This window comes from Gracilinanus agilis, chromosome 4 (assembly GCF_016433145.1).
Source record: "Gracilinanus agilis isolate LMUSP501 chromosome 4, AgileGrace, whole genome shotgun sequence".
Classification (NCBI taxonomy): Eukaryota; Metazoa; Chordata; class Mammalia; order Didelphimorphia; family Didelphidae; genus Gracilinanus; species Gracilinanus agilis.
In genome coordinates, this window is record NC_058133.1 from 223,994,158 (window position 1) to 224,014,173 (window position 20,016).

The window sequence follows — 20,016 nt, forward strand, 5'->3', positions numbered from 1 at the left end:
GGGAGGGGAGGGAGGGAGGGAGGAAAGCCGTACAGATATCCAGATCTTTCTAATGGTGCGAAGACACCTCCACTTTCCTACCTAATTTGTGAAACTGGGGGGCCAGGGCTATGGAACATTGCAGAGATTGTCCAGGTTTTTTAACATGCTGGCTAGTTTTCTGAACTGTAAAAATTATATTATAAAAATAATCCTAATATTAAGTGGACTATCCTCAGGACCCATGAGGAGGTCTTGAACATTCATTGATAAGAGAAGATGATCCCACTCTAGCCCCTGCACAGCCTTAGAAGTGGAAGACTTGACCACAAGACACATCTGCTAATGCATTGCAGTACTTGATTTCCTAAAGGGGAAATGAAGCCGTCCACCGACTCCACGAAGATTCCTAGTGGGTTGGACACTCAGAAAGGGGAACCAAGGACTGAGTGAAAATGGGTTACGGGTTATGGATTAATGGAAAGAGAATATAAGGCGAGAATAAAGACACGCAGACACAGAAAGTTTTGGCATAAGGTAGACAGACAGCGAGTAAGCTCTGATGGTCAAGAGCTTCATGGTTAGGAGCTCTGATGGTCAAGAGCTCTCTTGCCAACTGATGTCTTGTCACTTTTATTGGGGTTACATACAACAGTATGGGGGGAAGGGGAGAGGCTGGTGGCCTGATACATTAACATTATGAGGTAATCATCATAAAATGCAAACTGCCAAAATCTGAAACAATAGGTAGAGCTAAGATCAGGATCCAGGGTGGATATGGCCTAAGGCATCTACTGATGTTTGATAGCTATGTTAATTGATCATTGAAGGAAAAGTAAGGAGACTGAGATAACTGACTCTCTTCTGGGGTGTAGCCTTAGGGAAGGGCTAGGGATTTGGCAAGGTCAACATTCAATTTGACTCAGGATTGCAGAGATCAATCATTAGCAGTATAAGAGTTAAGTTTTTGAATACTTCTTAAAATAATATCACAATTAATGTATACCTGGATTGCTACAGGAAAGAGTTGAAAGTCAAGCTGTTAAAAAAGCAGGTTGCAGGCATAATCTTGTTTTCTCCTCTCTAGGATTGTACTTGGTTAGTTTCCTCCCACATAACACAGAGAAAATAGACTTAATGCTGTGCTATGCATCTAGTGGGTACTCAGTAAATGTTTTCTCAAGATAATGACATATTATAATGTTCCTTTTACATATGAATATCCACAAACAGCTAGAACCTAGGATTCTGCCAAGGGAATATTCATGTCATTTTCAGCAGTCACCTAAATATTGAATAATAATAGTTAATATTTCTATAGGGGCAGCTAGGGGATGCAGTGGATAGAGTATCAGACCTGGAGTCAGAAAATTTCCCTTCTTGAGTTCATATCTGGCCTCAGACATTTCCTACGTGACCCTGGGCAAGTCATTTAACCATGTTGGCCTCAGTTTCTATATCTGTCAAATGAACTGGAGAAGGAAATGGAAAACCACTCCAGTATCTTTGCCAAGAAAATTCCAAAAGAGAGATAGCTGGGTGGCTCAATGGATTGAGAGTCAGGCCCAGAGATGGGAGGTCTTGGGTTCAAATCTGGCTTCAGACACTTCCTAACTGTGCAACCCTGGGCAAGTCACTTTACCCCTATTGCCTAGCCCTTGCCACTCTTCTTCCTTAGAACCAATACATAGTATTGATTCTAAGGTGGAAGGTAATGGTTTTCAAAAAAATCCCAAATGAAGTTACAAAGAATAGAACATGACTAAAATGACTAAACAACAAAAAGTATTTATATCTTGCCCACTCTGTATGAGATATGATTCTTAATGCTTTATAACAATTACTTCCTTAGATCCTCACAACAACCCTGTTAAGTAGGTTGTTATTATTATTATTGTCCCCATTTTATGGTTTGGGAAACTGAGGCAGGCAGTGATTAAATGACATGCCTAATGTTCCACAATTTGTAAGTATCTGAGGCTGGATTTGAACTCTGGTCTTTCTGACTCCAGGTCCTCTCTTTCTCTCTTCTGTACTGCCTAGATGCCCATCAACTCTTGAGAATTTCAGATGCTTAGACCATGCAGGCTCTTCCTTTATCTATAGTACACTAAAACATGTCTCATTGGGGAAGCTAGCTAGCTAGCTCAATAGATAGAGATCCAAGCCTGGAGAATGGAAGATCCTGGGTTCAAATTTGGCCTCAGACACTTCTCATCTATGTGACCCTGAGTAAGTCAATTAGCCTCAGTTGCCTACCCATTTCCACTTTTCTGCCTTTGAATTGATCCTTAGTATGGATTCTAAGACAGAAGGTAAAAGATTAAAATGATAGCATATGGATAAGTTAAAATCTGCAACTTTGGCATCATCAAATGTGATACCATTGTGATCAGAGCCATGAATAATATGGAGTGACTTGGTACATATACTTCATCTTGCTCCAGAAACCTCCACAACTAAACTGGGACAACTTCCATGCTGCCATCTTCCATCCCAAGAGGATACTGAAGATGGGTCCCTGAGTTCCTCCTTCTCCTCCCACCCAGACAGTCTAAGGAGAGTCCACCTCTCCCTACCCCAGATTAACCTGTCCCCGGTACAATAATTTTTAGCTATGGCTCTGATTACAATAATGGCTTTTCTACTTTTTAATTTCATTCTTCTCTCTTAGAAAACAAGTTTCTGACGAAATGGTCAACAACTGGTTTCCACACTGGATACAGAGTTAATCAGTGACTTGGTATTCATTCATTGTTCTTCTAAAACAGTTTTCCTTTTTTTTTTTTTTTTAAGGATCCTAAACATTTTAAATCAGAGAAAACGGGAAGAGGACAGTTAAGGGAAGGCTGGAGAGATAGTCACCAACCCATCATGTGCTCCTACAAACTGGTGACTGTGAAATTCGAAGTCTGGGGACTTCAGACCAGAGTAGAACAATTTGTACACAAGGTGAGTGAAAACTCTGCTGTGGGTTTTTAAGCAGGGGCCAAGGAAAGCCATCGTATTACTTAAGATCTTGCCAGGGTAGATAATATATGTGCAAAACTTCATATACCACCTCCACAAGACAAATCGATTATGAATACCCATAGCACCCCATTCAGAAAATGTATCCACTATTACAAAATGCTTCATGTGGGGCCTTTGAGCTTTTTTCTTCCACTATTAGAATAGACATTTTTTACGCTTGTTTTTTCTTTACCCTGTAAATTGACAATGGCAGATAAGTATATTTGGGAAGTTGTGATTTTCAGGACTTCTTCCTCACTTTGGCGCATGTAGTTCTAGGCAGAGATATTTGAGAAAGAGGTGGAAATGAGTGATGTGTGCAGATCATAAATGTAACCCCTATCCATAACTGCAGCCAGACTTGAGCTTCCTGAAATTAGAGGTGATCCAAGAAATATTAGCAATTACTTCAGATGGAGAGGCTAAATATTTCTGTTAACTCAGTGAGGATAATTACAGAATATTATCTGAGCCCCTAAGGTTGATTCAAAAAACTTTGCCTATTAAAAAAAACTTTACCAATCATTTATCATCAATAGCTGACATTTTTGTTGTCAGTCATTTTTTTGATCATATCCCACTTTTTGTGACCCCATTTTGAAGGTTTCTTGCCACAGATAGTAGGGTAGTTTGGTATTTCTTTCTCCAGCTCATCTTACAGATGAGGAAACTGAGGCAAACAAGGTGAAGTGACTTTTCCAGGGTCTCACAGCTAATAAGTGTTGGAGACCAGATTTGAACTTGGGAAGATGGGTGTTCCTGACTCAGTACTCTATCCACTGTGCCACCTTCCTGCCCCTAGCTGACATTTATTTGGTCCTTTGAGGTTTGCAGAATATTTAGTGGATGTTCTTTTATTTGATCCTTATAGCAGCCCTATAAGGCAAACAGGATAGATATTGTTGTTAACGTCCCCTTTTACAGATGAGGCAAACAATTGACAGGTGAAATAATTGCTCCTGAGTCACAGATCGAATAAATATCTTCAACAGGTTTCAAATGAAGATCTTGATTCCTGAGTCCAATACTACCCCTCTCCTTGCCTCCCCTACTCTGCTTTGCAAATCATTCATACAAAATCCCTGTTTTGAGTCAGTCAGTAAATATTTATTAAGTACCTACTATGTGCCAGGAGCAGCTAGGTGGTACAGTAGACACAGTGATGAGCCTGGAGTCAGGAAGTCTGATCTTCCTGAGTTCAAATCCAGCTTCAGACACTTACTAGCTGAGTGACCTTGAGCAAGTCACTTCACCCTGTTTGCCTCAGTTTCCTCATCTGTAAAATGAGCTGGAGAAGGAAATGGCAAACCACTCCAGTATCTCTGCCAAGAAAACCTCCAATGGAGTCACAGAGAGTGGGATGCAACTAAACAGCAACAAATGTGCTAGGAACTGTACCGAACACTGGGAATAAAAAAAGAAGTGGAGACTCCCTGCCCTCAAGGGGTTCACAGTCTAATGAAGGAGATAGCATGGCAACAACTATATACAGATAAGCTATAGATGGCTAAATGGGGAAGAATCAATCATCTAACTGTCAAAGACCATTTGCTTAGCTTTTTAAAGAACAGGCATGTGGCCCTGATCTTTATAGGAAAAATGTGTAAATGCATTCTCCATTTTCTTTCCCCATCTCAGTGGCCTATGCATTATTTGGGGTTGTAAGAGAGGCTGCAGATCTTTTCATTTATTTATTTATGCAGGGTTAAGAGCTAAAATACTGGCTTGAGGATCAAGAATTTCAAAGCTTGACTTTTTCAGAATTCTTAACTACATCAGATGATGTAGGTAAAGCATTGATATCAGAGGTAGTATGGTTCAGTAGCTAGAGACCTTGTTCCAGTCCTGCTTCTGATGCACGTGGTACCCTGGGACAAGTCATTCCACCTCAGTGCTCTCCTAAAAGTATCAAACTCGAGACCTTTTAATTGGGACATTTTTAACAAAATAAAAACACAATACAACAGAGATGTTAATTTCTGATTTTCTAAGTCAATATGTGCCCAGTTACTATTTGAGTTTGAGGCCAATAATCCAGGCAACTCTTTAAGATTATAAATTGCAGAGAAGGTGCTGACCTGCATTAGATGAGAAAGTTTCCTCACTTGGGAGTTCCCTGTAGCCAATCTCAGTCTCTGTCCTTCATCTCTATGTTAAAAAACTTTGCAAACCTTAGACTGCTATAAATGTTACAAATGCTAGCTGTTATTATTAGCACTTAAAAAGTGGTGATAGAATTGAGTGGCCAAGAAATAGTCACCATCTGCCTCCACAGTCCTCACCCTCAAAAAATTTTGTGTCATAAATAGCAACTAAATGTGGATTGAATTGGAAAACTCTTAATGTTTTAATTAATGAATAAATATGCCAAGTGGTATTCTGGAACCTGTTCCCTGATCACTGCAGAGCCTATGATGGTCATACTGACATTTCGTTGTCAGTCATTTTTTTTGGAGATCCCATTTGGGTTTTTCTTGGCAAAGTTACTAGAGTGGTTTGCCATTTTCTTCTCCAGCTCATCTTACAGATGAGGAAACTGAAGCAAAAAGAATTAAATGATTTGCCCAGGGTCACAGAGATAGAAAGTGTCTGAGGCCAGATTTGAACTCAGGAAGATGAGTGTTCCCAACTCCAGACCTGGCACTTTATCTACTGTGCCACCTAGCTGCTCCTACCCCATATTTACATGGTGCTTTAAGGTTTGCAGAGTGCTTAATCGATGATGTTCTCTTATTTGATCTTTGGAAATCTATGCCAGCCACTGAGCAGAAGATAGTTTTTGTAAACATTTATTAAGTACCTCCTGTATGCTAAGCACTGTGCTAAGTTCTGGGGATACAAAGAAAGATAAAAGACAGTCCTGGCTGTCAAGGAGTTCACAATTCAGTAGGGGGGACAACATGGAAACAGTTATGTACAAATAAGGTGTATGTATACAGGATAAATTGGAAATAATCAATAAAGGGAATAATCAACACTGTCATTAAGGGGGAACAGGAGAGGCTTCTTGGAAGAGGTAGGAGATTTTACCTGGGACTTGAAGGAAGCTAGGAAAGCCATGTGGAGGGAGAACTAGGGAATATGCCTCTTAAGTCAGGAGATGGAGTGTCTTATTTGAGGACCAGGGAGGATGCCAGTGCCACTGAATGGAAGGGGGGGGATTGGAAATTTCCCAAAATTTCCCAAAAAGATTAGAAAGAATGGAAATTTCAAGGGGATTGCTCTGAGAGTTAAAAATTCCAATAAAAAAATTCCATTTTCTAGCTTGAGTTGATATCACCTTTGATATCATTCCCAAGACATCACTTCTTGGCATCCCTGGAGTCAAATCAAGTGTAGTCTCCCCTCCCTCGGGCCACTGCCATTAGGGAATGTTGTCATACCTTCTCCTGAAGCTAATAATGTGAATGCCCCAGCATTTGCCCAGTAATTTTCCGAAAGGTGACTCAGGCTAACCTTGAGGATTTTATCTTCATCTTTAAAATAGCTATCAGCATTGTTCAGGAGGATGAATTTTCCCTGGTGCCCATTCCTAAATAGAATGAAGTTATCAAAGCTCAGAAAACACACCTGCTGTGTCACTAGAGGGACTAATTAGTATCTGGGGATGGCATTTCTATGGGTTTCGAATTCCAAGGATGCCTCTCTCGGAACACCTTTGTTTCTTAAGAATCCCTTCACAGTCAGAAAAACCATTAAAATGTGAACTCTTACAGCATTATTGAATCCTGGTTTCCGACAGGCAGCTGTGTTGTGCCTAATGCAATGGGTGTATTTCTCAATGCCGTGGTTGCTCTTTCTTTTGAGTCCTCCCAGTTTCCCATACTCAGCCCTCAAGTGTCTATTGTTGCATGTTGCTGCTCATTTTCATTACATGTGTTTCCTCCTTCCATGTCATAAAAGCCTCTTTAGCTACTCAGATACCCTGAGTAATAAATACTTCATTATAAGCACTTTTCCTGCTTCACAAAACCCACAAAATTCAAATCTATCATTTACTGAAACATGCATGAGATGAGAGGTTTTGTCAGATGCTAAATGGGTCTGGCATCAGGGAGGGAAATACTCGATATGTCATGGAAATATAACAGTACCCACATATATGGACAATAAGCAAGATGCTACAAGTGCACACAGGTGTGGGTGTACTATTTATTAACATTTATTAAGTCGTTAACATTTATTAAGCACCTATTTTGTGCCAGTACTATGTTAAGTGAAAAATATTTATTTCAATACTTCTTTCAAATTTTCAAAAATTCTAAAATTTCAAAACTCATAAGTATATTTGTTTTATTTTTTAAAACCCTGAACTTTTGCCTTAAAATCAATACTGAAGTAATAATTCTAAGGCAGAAGAGTGGTAAGGATTAGGCAGTGGGGTTAAGTGACTTGTCCAGAGTCACACAGCAAGGAAGTGTCTGAGGTCAAATACTTCCTCCTATATACAAGCCTGGTTCTCTCTCCATGAAACCAGCTGCTGCATATATTTTAAAATATATAAATATAAAAATACTTCCTCCAAGATTACAGGCTTCATCACGTCCATGCAATAATTCCCATATCCTCCTATAAATCTCCAACAGAAAAATCATCCTTCATCATTATATGATGCAGCCTACTGGAGTGGGCATGATTAAACTGCAACACATAGTATATAGTTCTAGTTATCTTATATTTTTCTCTTTAGATTCTCTTCCTGGGGTCAGCTGGGTGGTTCAATGAATTGAGAGCCAGTCCTAGAGACAGGAGGTCCTAGGTTCAAACCTGGCCTCAGACACTTCCTAGCTGTGTGACCCTGGGTAAGTCACTTAACTCCCATTGCCTAGCCCTTACCACTCTTCTGCCTTGGAACCAATACATAGCATTGATTCTAAGACAAAAGGTATGGGTTTAAAAAAAAAAATATATATATATATAAACCACAACTAAATTATCTTCCTATCCAATCTTTGTCATGACAAACTGTTGATTCCTTCTTTATCCATAAGTCAAATCAAGTTAATAAGTACTTACTTATTAGGTGCCTACTATGCACCAGGCATTATGTTAAGTCCTAGAGATGCAAAGGAAGGCAGAAATCATCCCTGCTCACATGAGCTTCCCGGCATAATGTGGAGACCACAGGTAATAAACTATAACACAGACCTATAAAATTAGGGTGTTGGAATAGAAAATCTACAAGATATTTTTCTAGCTCTTCAAAAAAAAAAAAAAGTCAAACCATGGGAAGATTTGTGCTAGAATTTTATCCCCGGGGCAGGGTAGGTAGCTTAGTGGATTGAGAGCCAGCCTGGAGATGAGAGGCCCTGGGTTCAAATTTAGTCTCATATACTTCCTTGTGGTGTGACCTTGGGCTAGTTGCTTAACCCCCATTGCCTAGCCCTTACTGCTCTTTTGCCTTGGACCCAAAATGTGGTATTGATTCTAAGAGAAAAGGTTAAGGGTTATTTTTTTTTAAAGAATTTTATTCCTGTGTTCTCAATATATATGCACATATACTCTTATCTTCCCACACAAACACAAGATTTGGAATCCAGTAATAATAATAGTAATAGTAGTAGTAGTAGTAGATGATGTATTTAAAATATGTTTAGGTTTATGAAAAATTCAGCTTACATCATCCCATTTGGTCCTCAAAGCAACCCTGTAAAGTAAGTTCTGTTATTATCCGTTCTTTACCCACAGGCTCTTATGAGGATCAAGTGAAATCACACAAAACACTTTATAAAGGCTACATAAATGTCAGCTATTATTATTAAAGAATATTGTAGCTCTTAGCGTATACGCCAGTGTGCTGGGTTCTTTTCCAACAATTACACCTTTGCCTCCTTGGAATAATGAGAGACACTGCCCTGACTCAGTAAGCAAAAAGCATCACCATTTTTAATTGAAGATAAGTGAGGACAGACTTCCACAGGTAACTAACCTCAAAGCTAATTGTCTTGCTGAATTGCCGCCAAGAGGCTGTCATTAGTACATCTATTTAAGACCTAAACATATACACACAGTGAAAATGACCCCATCATTCTCAGACATATTGCCACCTTTTTTTTTTTTTTAATGCCTACCTTTTTAATGAACAATGATGATTGCAATTGTATATGGTGAGAGGAACTGAGAAACCTGTTTTCCCCAGGAAATCAGGGCTATTTGTTTCCTAGGAAGTTTAGTGTTAATAGGAGTTTTGTTTCCATTTTTTTAGGTGGTCCGAGATATCCTGCTGATTGGGCACAGACAGGCTTTTGCGTGGGTTGACGAGTGGTATGGTAAGTCAGTCCATTTCCTTTAAGCAACTTACAGAACATCATAAAACAATGACATTTTTCTGGTTCTGTTTCAGTCCCTCTGATTTCCATTGTTGCCTGGACTTTAAGAGGAAAACAAAGCAAAACAAATTCAGGACTACTGCTCCCTGTTTTGAAAAGAGTGTGGTCCAAGTGAGCATGTTAAAAAAATCTATCATCCTAAAGCATGGTCTAGACCAATGGTTCCCAAACTTTTTTGGCGTACTGCCCCCTTTCCAGAAAAAATATTACTTAGCGCCCCCCTGGAAATTATGAAACTATTTACTGAACTCAGAATAGAATGTAATACAAAAAAAAAGTGTGGCCATCACCGCTCTCCTGGATCACTGCAGTACCCACCAGGGGACAGTAGCGCCTACTTTGGGAATCACCGATCTAGAGAATAACTTTAGAATCACTTTTTAAGTGGCATCATAGGAAGTCCTGCTCTTGCCTTTTTCACAGGGAATGACCCAATAAAGCCTCTGTAAGGAGATTTCAAACTTCTTCTCTTGCTATATTCCTGGAAGGAAGGGTCTATTCTAAACAGGAATTTGAGGTTGAATGGAAATATTTTGTCAAATAAAAGTTCTTAAAAATATCTATGAATAGAAACTAGAGGAAAATAATAATAATGGCCTTTCATTTATATAGTGCCTCAGAGCTGGAAAAGAGCTTTATACCTTATCTCATTTGATAGCATCCTTAATATTTTCCTTCTCATAAGCATAAAGATTTTGCAAAGACTTGGGGTAAAGAAGCAACCTTTATGGGTACACAAGAATAACAAAGTTGTTTGGGAAGCTTGGAAGTTTAGAGTTCATTTTTTTTTCACATAATTTGGGAAGAGTTAAATCAGTTTTATCTGTTTCTAGTAAATGATCAGATTGTATTATTTCATTGCTTGATTGATGGATTATCTCTCCTCAGCTTTCCCAACCCATGATAACCTGCATATCAGTCCTCTGACAGGATGAACCCTTTATAATAAAATGAACACTAGTCTTGGAGCCCAAAGATGTTGAGTTCAAGTCCCAGTTCATGCACTTAACATCTCCATGGCCATGGACAAGGTCATTTCATTCTCTGAGCCTCACTTCTTCTTTTGAAAAAGGGATAATAATGCTTGCAGTAACTCCCTCATAATAGAGTGGAGATGAAGCTAATTCTTTCTTTGAAAGTTAATTAATAGCTAGAATTTATATAGCACTTTTAAGGTTCACAAAATGAACCTTAAATGAGATAACACAAATATTATCTCATTTGATCCTCACAACAACCTTGGGAGGGTAGGTGCTATCGTGATCTCCAATTTTCAGTCATTTACTGGCTCCCTAAGCTTGGGCAAGTGGCTTACCCTCTCTCACCCTCATCTTTCTCACCCCTTCTAAGATTTATTTAAGAAAGGATATTGGATTCAAAATAAAGGGGTAGATCAGGTTAAATGGTCAAAGGTGATCAATAATCCTAAACGTAGCCACTGTCATTAAAAGTCATTAAAAGGAGATGTGCCCCCATGAAACAATCCTAGTTTAGATTCAGTTATGGCGTGGATTCCTCTTTCTTGGTTTACTCAGATGTGTAAGACATTAGAAAGGATTCCTCTTAAAGATCAGTATTTGCCGTTCCCTCTTTTTGTTTGGTATTTTCTGACCACTAGGACCTAGACCTCCAATACGTAATGCTATTGGGATTTTTGAGACATCCAAAAATACTGTTACCCCCTTCTTCTTCTAGATATTTTTCACATTTCTAGGAACTATTCTGTGCCAAGGGACAGGTGAGGGACTGTCTTCAGTGAGTGATTCTTCTAGTTTCTTCTCCAAACTTTCACATACTTAAGCCCTGGCTGCTTTCAAGGTTTAGGGTCAGAACAGAAAGTCTTTCCCCATAATCTGTCTAAGCTTTTCCCTGAAACATACCTCTAAGTACATGACTGGCTTACTTACCATCAGACCTCTGATCCAAAACATCACAGACTCCAATTGATGGTTATTTGGCAAAAACAAAAAAAGAATTAAATATCCAAAAATAGAACAGTTTGAAGATTAGGAGTTTGGCCAAGTTGATAGATTTCCTCATAGTGCCAGGATCTTAAAGGGAGAACCTTTCAGTGAACATCAGAATTGGTAATAAGGGAAACTTCTTTAAAGGCAGTATTAAGGTTCCTGTAAATGGAGTTGTCAGGAGAATCCATGACATAATATATGTAAAGGGCTTTGCAAGCTTTCCAGTATTATATCACTGTCTCTTAGATGGCACACTCAATAGAGCCCTAGCCTTGGAGTGAAGAAGACCTGATTTCGAATCAAGTTTCAGGCACATACTAGCTATGCAACCCTAAGAAATTTGCTAATCTCTCTCAGCCTCAGTTTCTCATCTGTAAAATGGAGATGATGATCATAATAGCACTTGCCTCCCAGGGTTGTTGTGAGGAGCGCTGTTTAACCTAAAAACTCTCTATAAATGCTAGATAGTATTGTTGTTATGAGAGAAAAGTTGTAAGAAGAATTTAGAGGGAACTAGGAAGGTCTATTCTACAGAGAATGAGAAATGCCTGTTCATTAATCAATCCTTAAGTCTTTATTATGCACCTACTGTGTTAGTCAGTAGACATTGATTAATCACCTTCTATTTGCCAGATACTGTTTTAAGCCCTGGGAATACAAAGATAAATGCGAAAGAGTTCCTGTCCTCAATGAATTTACATTTTCTTTTTCTTTTTTTTTTTTTTTTTTTAAATTTTAAACTCTTAACTTCTGTGTATTGACTTATAGGTGGAAGAGTGGTAAGGGTAGGCAATGGGGGTCAAGTGACTTGCCCAGGGTCACACAGCTGGGAAGTGTCTGAGGCCGGATTTGAACCTAGGACCTCCCATCTCTAGGCCTGGCTCTCAATCCACTAAGCTACCCAGCTGCCCCTTGAATTTACATTTTCAAGTGGGGGGATAAGTCTGTATACGTATGCATATGTATACAGACACAAATATGTATACACAAAGCACATTTGAATTGAGTCTTTTTTTTTTAATTAATCCTTTACTTTCTGTCTTAGAATTAATACTAAGAATGGGACCCAAAGCAGAAGAGTGGTAAGAGTTAGGCAATGAGGGTTAAGTGACTTGTCCAGGGTCACAGAGCTAGGAAGAGTCTGAAGTCAGATTTGAACCCAGGACCTTCTATTCTCCAGGCCTGGCTCTCTATCCACTGAACCACCTGGCTGTCCCTCACTTGAAATGAATCTTAAAGGAAACCAGATTTTCTAAGAGGTAAAGAAAGTGACCATTCCAGGCCAGGATTGGGGTAGGGAATAGGGTCAACGCCATTTATATCGGAAGGCTGAAAATCAGAGACGATGTGTCATGTGTGAGGGGCAGCAAGCAGATCCAGGTGGCTGGAGCTAGTGGGCAAACTTTTGTGCTTCTTGTTCCATTCTAGCACATGAGGAAGAGTGGAGAAAGTAGGTGGTGGGGAGCAGAGATGGGACACGCAAACAAAGGATTCGGGAGCAAAGGATAGTGTGGAGCTGAATGGTTTCCCCAATGGGTCAAGACTGGAAAAAGAACAAAGTGAGCAAGTATGATGGCCTGAATGGTGGAGGGATCAGAGTTCACAGAAAGAATTAAGCTTAGAAGGAGTAAGACCAGGGATTTGCTACATCCAGATCAAACTGGCTTTTGTTAAAAGTTTCAGTGTTGTGAGCATTCATACCTTAGGAATTGAAACAATATCAGGGCTTTAATTAATTGTTTTGTTGATTGTATTGAGTTAGAAAGTGATTTTAAGTTCATAAAAGTAAAAAGGTTTTGCATGAAATTTTAATGCAATTTTTTAATAGAAGCAAAATAGTTAACAGAGGGGATAAAAATTTGCAGTTTCTCTGATAAAGGTCTCATATTCAAAATATATGAAGAACTGATTCAGTCTATTAAGAACTAGAACCATTCCCTAATAGGTAAATGTTCACAGGATATGAACAAGTAAAGGAAGAAATCCAACACATTAATACCACATAAAGCATGTTCCAGATTACTAATAGTCAAAGAAATATAATCAAACAACTCTAACATTCCCCCTTCATTCTAATCAATTTGGCAAAAATTACCAAAAAATAAAATAAAATAGTCGTTGAAGGGGCTATGGGAAAGTAGGCCCACTGACATACTATTGAAAGGGCTTTCAACTGGACCAGCAGTTCTGGAAAACTATTTGGAACAATACTTCAAAAGTCACGTGCCATATGACCTACTCTAAAAAGATTTTTTAAAAATGAAAACAATCCATATTATGAAGCATAAAGTATGTAAAAAAATTCTTTTTTTGTAGTGGTAAGGAACTAGAAATAAAGTGAGAACCTCTCAGATTAAGGAATGGCTAAAAAAATTATGGTATACAAATATAATGGAATATCGTTACATCATAAGAAATGACTGAAGAGGCAGTTTTAGACAAACCTGGGAAGGCTTTATTAATTGATATCGAGTTCAGTGAGTAGAGCTCAGATTATAAGTAATACCATCACAAAAGCATTGTTTTAATTAAAAAAAAAAAACCCTAACAAAAATTTAAGAACTCTGATCATGAAGCCACAATTCTAAAGAACCAATGATAAAACTTGTTACCTGCACCTTCTAATAAAAATGGAATGAACTTCAGGTATAGAATGTGACATATATTTTTTTATAATGGCCAGTATGGAGATTTGCTTTGTTTGACAATTCAGACAGATATAAGCGTTTTTTTCTTTCTACTTTGAAGAGGACATTGAAGCATTTTTTAAAATGCACAGAAAAGAATATAAACAGGACAACTTTGAAAATATGTTGGATTTCAAAATGTTATTTTCAAAGTTATCCTGGAAAAAGAATCCAATGGAAAAAGATCCAAGGTATAAATGGTGTAGAGTGTTTGTACAATCTCTTTTCTTCTGATCTGCTTTGGGATGAAATTTTTGTTGTTTGTTTTTGTTTAGTTGTTTAAGGAGACAATAATTTTTTAAAGGAACAGACCATTTCAGTTACAGATTACTAGTGTTGATCAGATTTCTTCTCTCTCTCCACCATCTTCTTTGTAAAGAGCAGAGTTATACAGGGTGAGAGGAGAGTATGGAAAGATGAAATGATAAAATATGTTATGGTGGAGGAAAATAAACAATTCATAAATAGGATACACTCACCCATACAAAAGAGGAAGGTAGCAGAATGGATTAGAAATTAGAGTACAAGGGGGCAGCTGGGTGGCTCAGTGGATTGAGAGCCAGGCCTAGAGACAGGAGGTCCTAGATTCAAATCTGGCCTCAGACACTTCCTAGCTGGGTGACCCTGGGCAAGTCCCTTACCCCACATTGCCTAGCCCTTACCACTCTTCTGCCTTAGAACCAATATACAGTACTGATTCTGTGACTGAAGGTAAGGGTTTAAAAAAAATTAGAGTACAAAAGTATGTTACTTCCAAGAAAGATGTTTGAAACAAAAATTTCATAGAGTTAAAATAAGGGACAGAAATAGAATTTATTAAGTTTCAAGTGAATTCAAAAAAGATGTAGTAATCATGCTCTTAGCTAAGACATAAAAAGACATGGTTAAAGGAGAAAAGCAGTAGAATTGCATTATGCTTAAAGGCACTATAGATATTGAAATAATATTAATATTTAATGCTAAGTAAAGAAAAAGTTGATCAAATTATAGGAAAAAATAAACTATAAAATTATAATTGAAGATGCCAATGTATCCTCTTCAAGCTTTTCTGACCTAGACAAATCTAACAAAATATAAAGAATAAAGAATTAGGTAAAGACCAAGTAAGATTTTAGAAAACTTAAATATAATAGAACACTGTGATTACTGAATGAGAATTGAAAGGAATATATTAGCTATTTATAGCATCTTTACAAAAATTAGTGTTGGAGCATAAACAAATACAAAAAAACAGAAATATTAAGCACATCTGCTGATGACAGCACAATAAAATTATAATGAAGGAAGGGCATTTGAAAAAAACATTAAAATTTAAATGTAAATTAAACAATCTAATACTATAGAATTGGTAAGTCAAAGAACAAATCATAGAAACAATAGATAATTTCAATAAGGAAAATGATAATAAGACAAAATGCCATAAATTTAGGATGCAACTAAAGTAGCCCTGAAGGGGAAATGTATCTCTAAACACTTTAATTAACCAAAGAAAGAACAAGCCAATATATTTGGCATGAAACTTAAAATGAAATAGGAAAATAATAAATCACAAAAACCTAACCAAATACAAAATATAGAAATTCTGAAGAGAAAAATAAATTCAAAAGAAAAGCATTGAATTGATGGCTAAAACTGGGAACTGGCTTATAAGAAAAGTTAATATAATATCTAAACCATTAACTAATTTGGTTTTTTTAAAAGAGAAGAAATCAAAATTGCTAGCATAAAAAAAGAAAAGTGTTTCACCTTGGATGAAGTAGATATAAATGAAACTATTTCAAACTATTTTGTTCACTTATACACCAACAAAACATAACTTTAGTAAAGTGGATGAATATTTACAAAAACTTGATGAACATTTAAGTATTTATTTTTTACTGGATAAACCATAAATGAACTGCTTAAAAAAAAACAAATCCAGAATAAATTGATTTACAAGTCAATTCTATTAGAAAGACTACCATATTTTAAAGGAAAATACTTGTGAAAGACTTTAGAGTTGTAATCAATGCAATGACTAATCATTACTTCCGAAGACTGACAATGAATCATGCTTCCTCCTCTTGGCAGAGGTGACAGACTAAAGATACTGAATGAAATATACATTTTCAGAACAGCCTATGTATAGATTTATTTTATTTCACTATAATTGTGAAGGCCTTTGGGCCAGAGGAAGTTATGGAAGGACAGGAATAAGAAAATAGTCATACCAAGAAAGGGGGAAAATAGTGTCAATTAACCATTAAAAACCTACACATATGAGAGCACATGGGGAGAGTGGAAAGCAGAATAATACTGGAGTCAATATATTAAATTTGAAATAGACTTTATATGTGTTTACATAATTATACATGTAAAATCTTCATCAGATTCCTCAGGGTAAGGGGATAGAGGGAGAAGATTTGGAACTTGCAGCTTTTTTTAATGTTAAAAGTTGTTTTTAAATGTAATTATGGAAAAAATAAAATTTTGACAATAGCAAGCATCATGTTTCATCATATTTCTCTCCTTCGTATGTAGGTGCTTATTTATTTTTGTCAAAACTGCAATCATAAAAAGGGAAATTAAAATTAAGCAATGGAAATGGACTCTAGGATAATATCATGGGGTTTTGATACAAGGAGAAAGTTTTTGGTTATGATAGGAATAGGTAAAATACAATTAGAGAAACTAAGCAAAATATGTCATCCATCTAGGAATCTATAGCCAGAGGTGGAATTTGAATCAAAATCTTCCCAGCTTTAAGACTAGCTAATGTATTTATTAGATTATGCTGACTCTTTTTAAAAATGAGTAAATAGGGTTCAGCTGGGTAGCCAGTGGATTGAGAGTCAGGCCTAGAGACAGGAGGTCCTAGGTTCAAATCCTGCCTCAGACACTTCCCAGCTGTGTGACCCTGGGCAAGTCACTTGACCCCATTGAACACCCTTACCACTCTTCCACCAAGGAGCCAATGCACAGAAGTTAAGGGTTTAAAAAAAAAAAGAAAAAAATGAGTAAATATGGAGGGAAAAGAACCCAACAGTGATAAGGGCCCTTTGGGCAACAAAATTAAATCAAGCATTTTAAGTGCTTGCTGTGTACCAGCCAATGTGCTAAGCTTGAAATACAAATAAAAGGTATAAACAGTCTCTGTTTATACTCAAAATCTAATGGAGGAAACAACATGTAAATAACCATTTACAATCAAGAAATATACCAGGATGTAGGATAGATAAGGCAAGGCACTAACATATGAAGAGAAAACTTGAAAAGCTTCTTGCAGAAGGTGGGATTTCTTCTTTTTTTTTTTTTTAAACCCTTACTTTCTGTCTTAAAATCTATTAGTATTAGTTCAGGGCAGGAGGACAGCAAGGACTAGACACTAGGGGTTCAATGATTTGCCCAAGGTGACACAGGTAAGAAGTGTCTGAAGATAGATTTGAACCCAGGACCTCCCATCTTTAGGCTTGACTCTAATCACTGAGCCACCTAGCTCCCTCAGAAGGTGAGATTTCAGCTGAGATTTGAAGGAAACCAAGGGATCAGTTTCAATGATAAGGAAGTTTTCTAATCTAGTTCAGATAACTGTTTGTCTTTCTCTCCTTTTCTTCTCCAACTTCCTCCTCTTATTTAAATAGGCTAAGGAAAGGTAAGTTAAATGGTAGATTGTGGTGAGACTTACTCACCAGTGATATGGCTTGCGAATTTTTTTTAACTAAAACATTTCGCCATCATATAACTATTTCCTTGTACACACTTTATTGATGTTCACTGTAAAATGTAACCACTTCCCTTTTAGAAGAGTTAAATTTGTTTTTCAAAGCTCTTTGCATCCTGGCCCTGTCCTACTTTTCTAGTGTTTTTACACTTTAATTCCCCTCCATGTATACTCTACAATCCACTCTGCCAGCCTTCCTACTATATTTTGTACACCCCACTCCTTTTCTTAACGCTGAGGCTTTGCACTGATTGTCCCACTGTACTTGGAAGGCCGTGCCTCTTCCCTGCCCTGGTTTCTTTCCTTCAAGATTCAGTTCAAGTACAACTTTCCTTTTTTCTTTTTTTAATTAAAAATTTTTTTAACCAATTACATATAATAACAAATTTCCACTCAAATTTTCCTAAGTTATATAATTGAAATTATCTCCCTCCCTCCTTCCCTTCCTTTCCCTTCACCATCCTGGTGCTGACAGATGATTCAATCGGAATTATACATGTATTGTCCCGCAAAACATATTTCCGTATTATTCATTTTTGTAAATGAATAATCTTATAAAACCAAAACCCCAAAACATAAACCCAAATAAGCCAGTGAAAATTGGTATGTTTGATCTGCATTCCTACTCCAACATTTCTTTCCCTGCAGGTGGATAGTCCCTCAGAATTATCCTGGTTCGTTGTATTGCTGAAAATAGCTAAATCTATCATATTTGATCAACCCACAATATTACTGTTACTGTGTACAATGTTCTCCTGGTTCTGTCAAGTACCACTTTCTGAGGGAAGCCTTTCCTATTTTCTCTACTTCCTTCCCCTCCGAAGTTATTTGGTATTTGTTTTGTGTCTTGTATATACCTATGTATATACATGTATGAATAGAATGAATACGCACACGTACATGTCCATACCTACTTGTGCATATGTAGTATAAGTCTACACATCTACCTATATGCCTTTCTCATTAGAATGTAAGTTGGTTGAGGATGAAATCATTTCATTTTTGTCACTGAATTCATAGCACCTAGCACGTGGTAAAATGTTCAACACTTTGATTGATCAATTGAAAGGATTGCCAGAATACTGCTAGGACTGATTGGCACCTCTGAAAGGCTTTTGATAATATTATCCCTCCCCGCTTAAAAAAGGTTTGAGGGTCCATAGTGTCAGAAAACAGATAGGGACACAGCATGACAAAAGTGATTTAACTGGGGTTCCGGGTTAAGATGGCGGCAGAGTAAAAAGCAGCTCTAAACCTCTCCTGACCAAAACACACAAGACTCCTCAAGGGGACATAAAAACAAGTCCAGACGAATGGAGGAACCCCACAACAGGGTGCAGCGTGGAAGGTACGTGGAATCAGGACATTTCTATGCTATAAAGGGGTGAAACAGTTCTCACTAAATCGCGGGCTGAGCAACCACACCACCCCCACCCCTACCACACACACCACCTATAGCGCCGAAGCCAGCTAAAAAGAAATAGAGCAATTTTGGGGCACCCATCGAGTCATTGGCAGTTCCAGGGCCTGTTCCTGAGAGCAGCAAGATTTAGAACCCCAATAAGCCAAAGAACGCACACAAACTCTGAGCCCGGGAGCAACAGTGGCGTGGGAGGAGGCAGACACAGCCGCGAGCTAAAGTTCTGAAACCCTGAGTGGGGAACCAGCGTAGATGGGTATACGACTATGAAAGCAGCGCCCTGAGACTTGTAAAGGAACCTCCAGCAGAAGATCAAGCAAGGGAGTCCACCAGGGGGCTTGACCTTGGAAAAAACCAGAACTCAGACCTCAGGAGCCAAAAGACCGCGGACAGACCCCGAGCGCAAGGATAAAGCTGAGAAGCTGCTGGGCTAACAATGGCTACCCAGACTCAGGAAGTTCAGAAGAGAAAGATAAACAACAAGAAAAAGAAGTCTTTAACACTCGACAACTTTTACACAGAGAAAATCCAGACAACCGAGCAAACAGAGGAGGAGAACAAACAAGCATCCGGACCTTCCTCAAATAAGGAAAACTCCTCACAAACTATGGAAGAGTTCAAAACTGAGATTCTGAGGAAGATGGAAGAGATCTGGCAAGAAAATAACAGTTTAAAAGGTAAAATCTTGCAATTGGAAAGTGAGGCTCAGAAATCAAATGAACTGATAAGCAAATTGAACCAGATTGAAAAAGAAAACCAAAAGATCATAGCTGAAAACCAGTCTCTAAAGGCTAGAATTGAGCAGTTAGAAGCTAATGATCTCTCAAGACAACAAGAACAAATAAAACAAAGTCAAAAGACTGAAAAAATAGAAGGAAATATGAAATATCTCAATGAGAGAGTGACAGACCAAGAAAACTGG

The 20,016-nt window shown here is 37.8% G+C and overlaps 1 protein-coding gene across 3 annotated transcripts in view; it reads left to right on the forward strand.

Moving 5' to 3' along the window:
• The window catches only part of PITPNC1 (phosphatidylinositol transfer protein cytoplasmic 1), a 440,717-nt gene that overhangs the window by 392,941 nt on the left and 27,760 nt on the right, over nucleotides 1-20,016 (forward strand). For all 3 annotated transcript variants that reach the window (XM_044676341.1, XM_044676342.1, XM_044676343.1), the window contains 2 exons: nucleotides 2,776-2,931; nucleotides 9,197-9,260. In XM_044676341.1, the coding sequence (XP_044532276.1) occupies nucleotides 2,776-2,931; nucleotides 9,197-9,260 (220 nt within the window). The remainder of the gene's footprint in view (nucleotides 1-2,775; nucleotides 2,932-9,196; nucleotides 9,261-20,016) is intronic.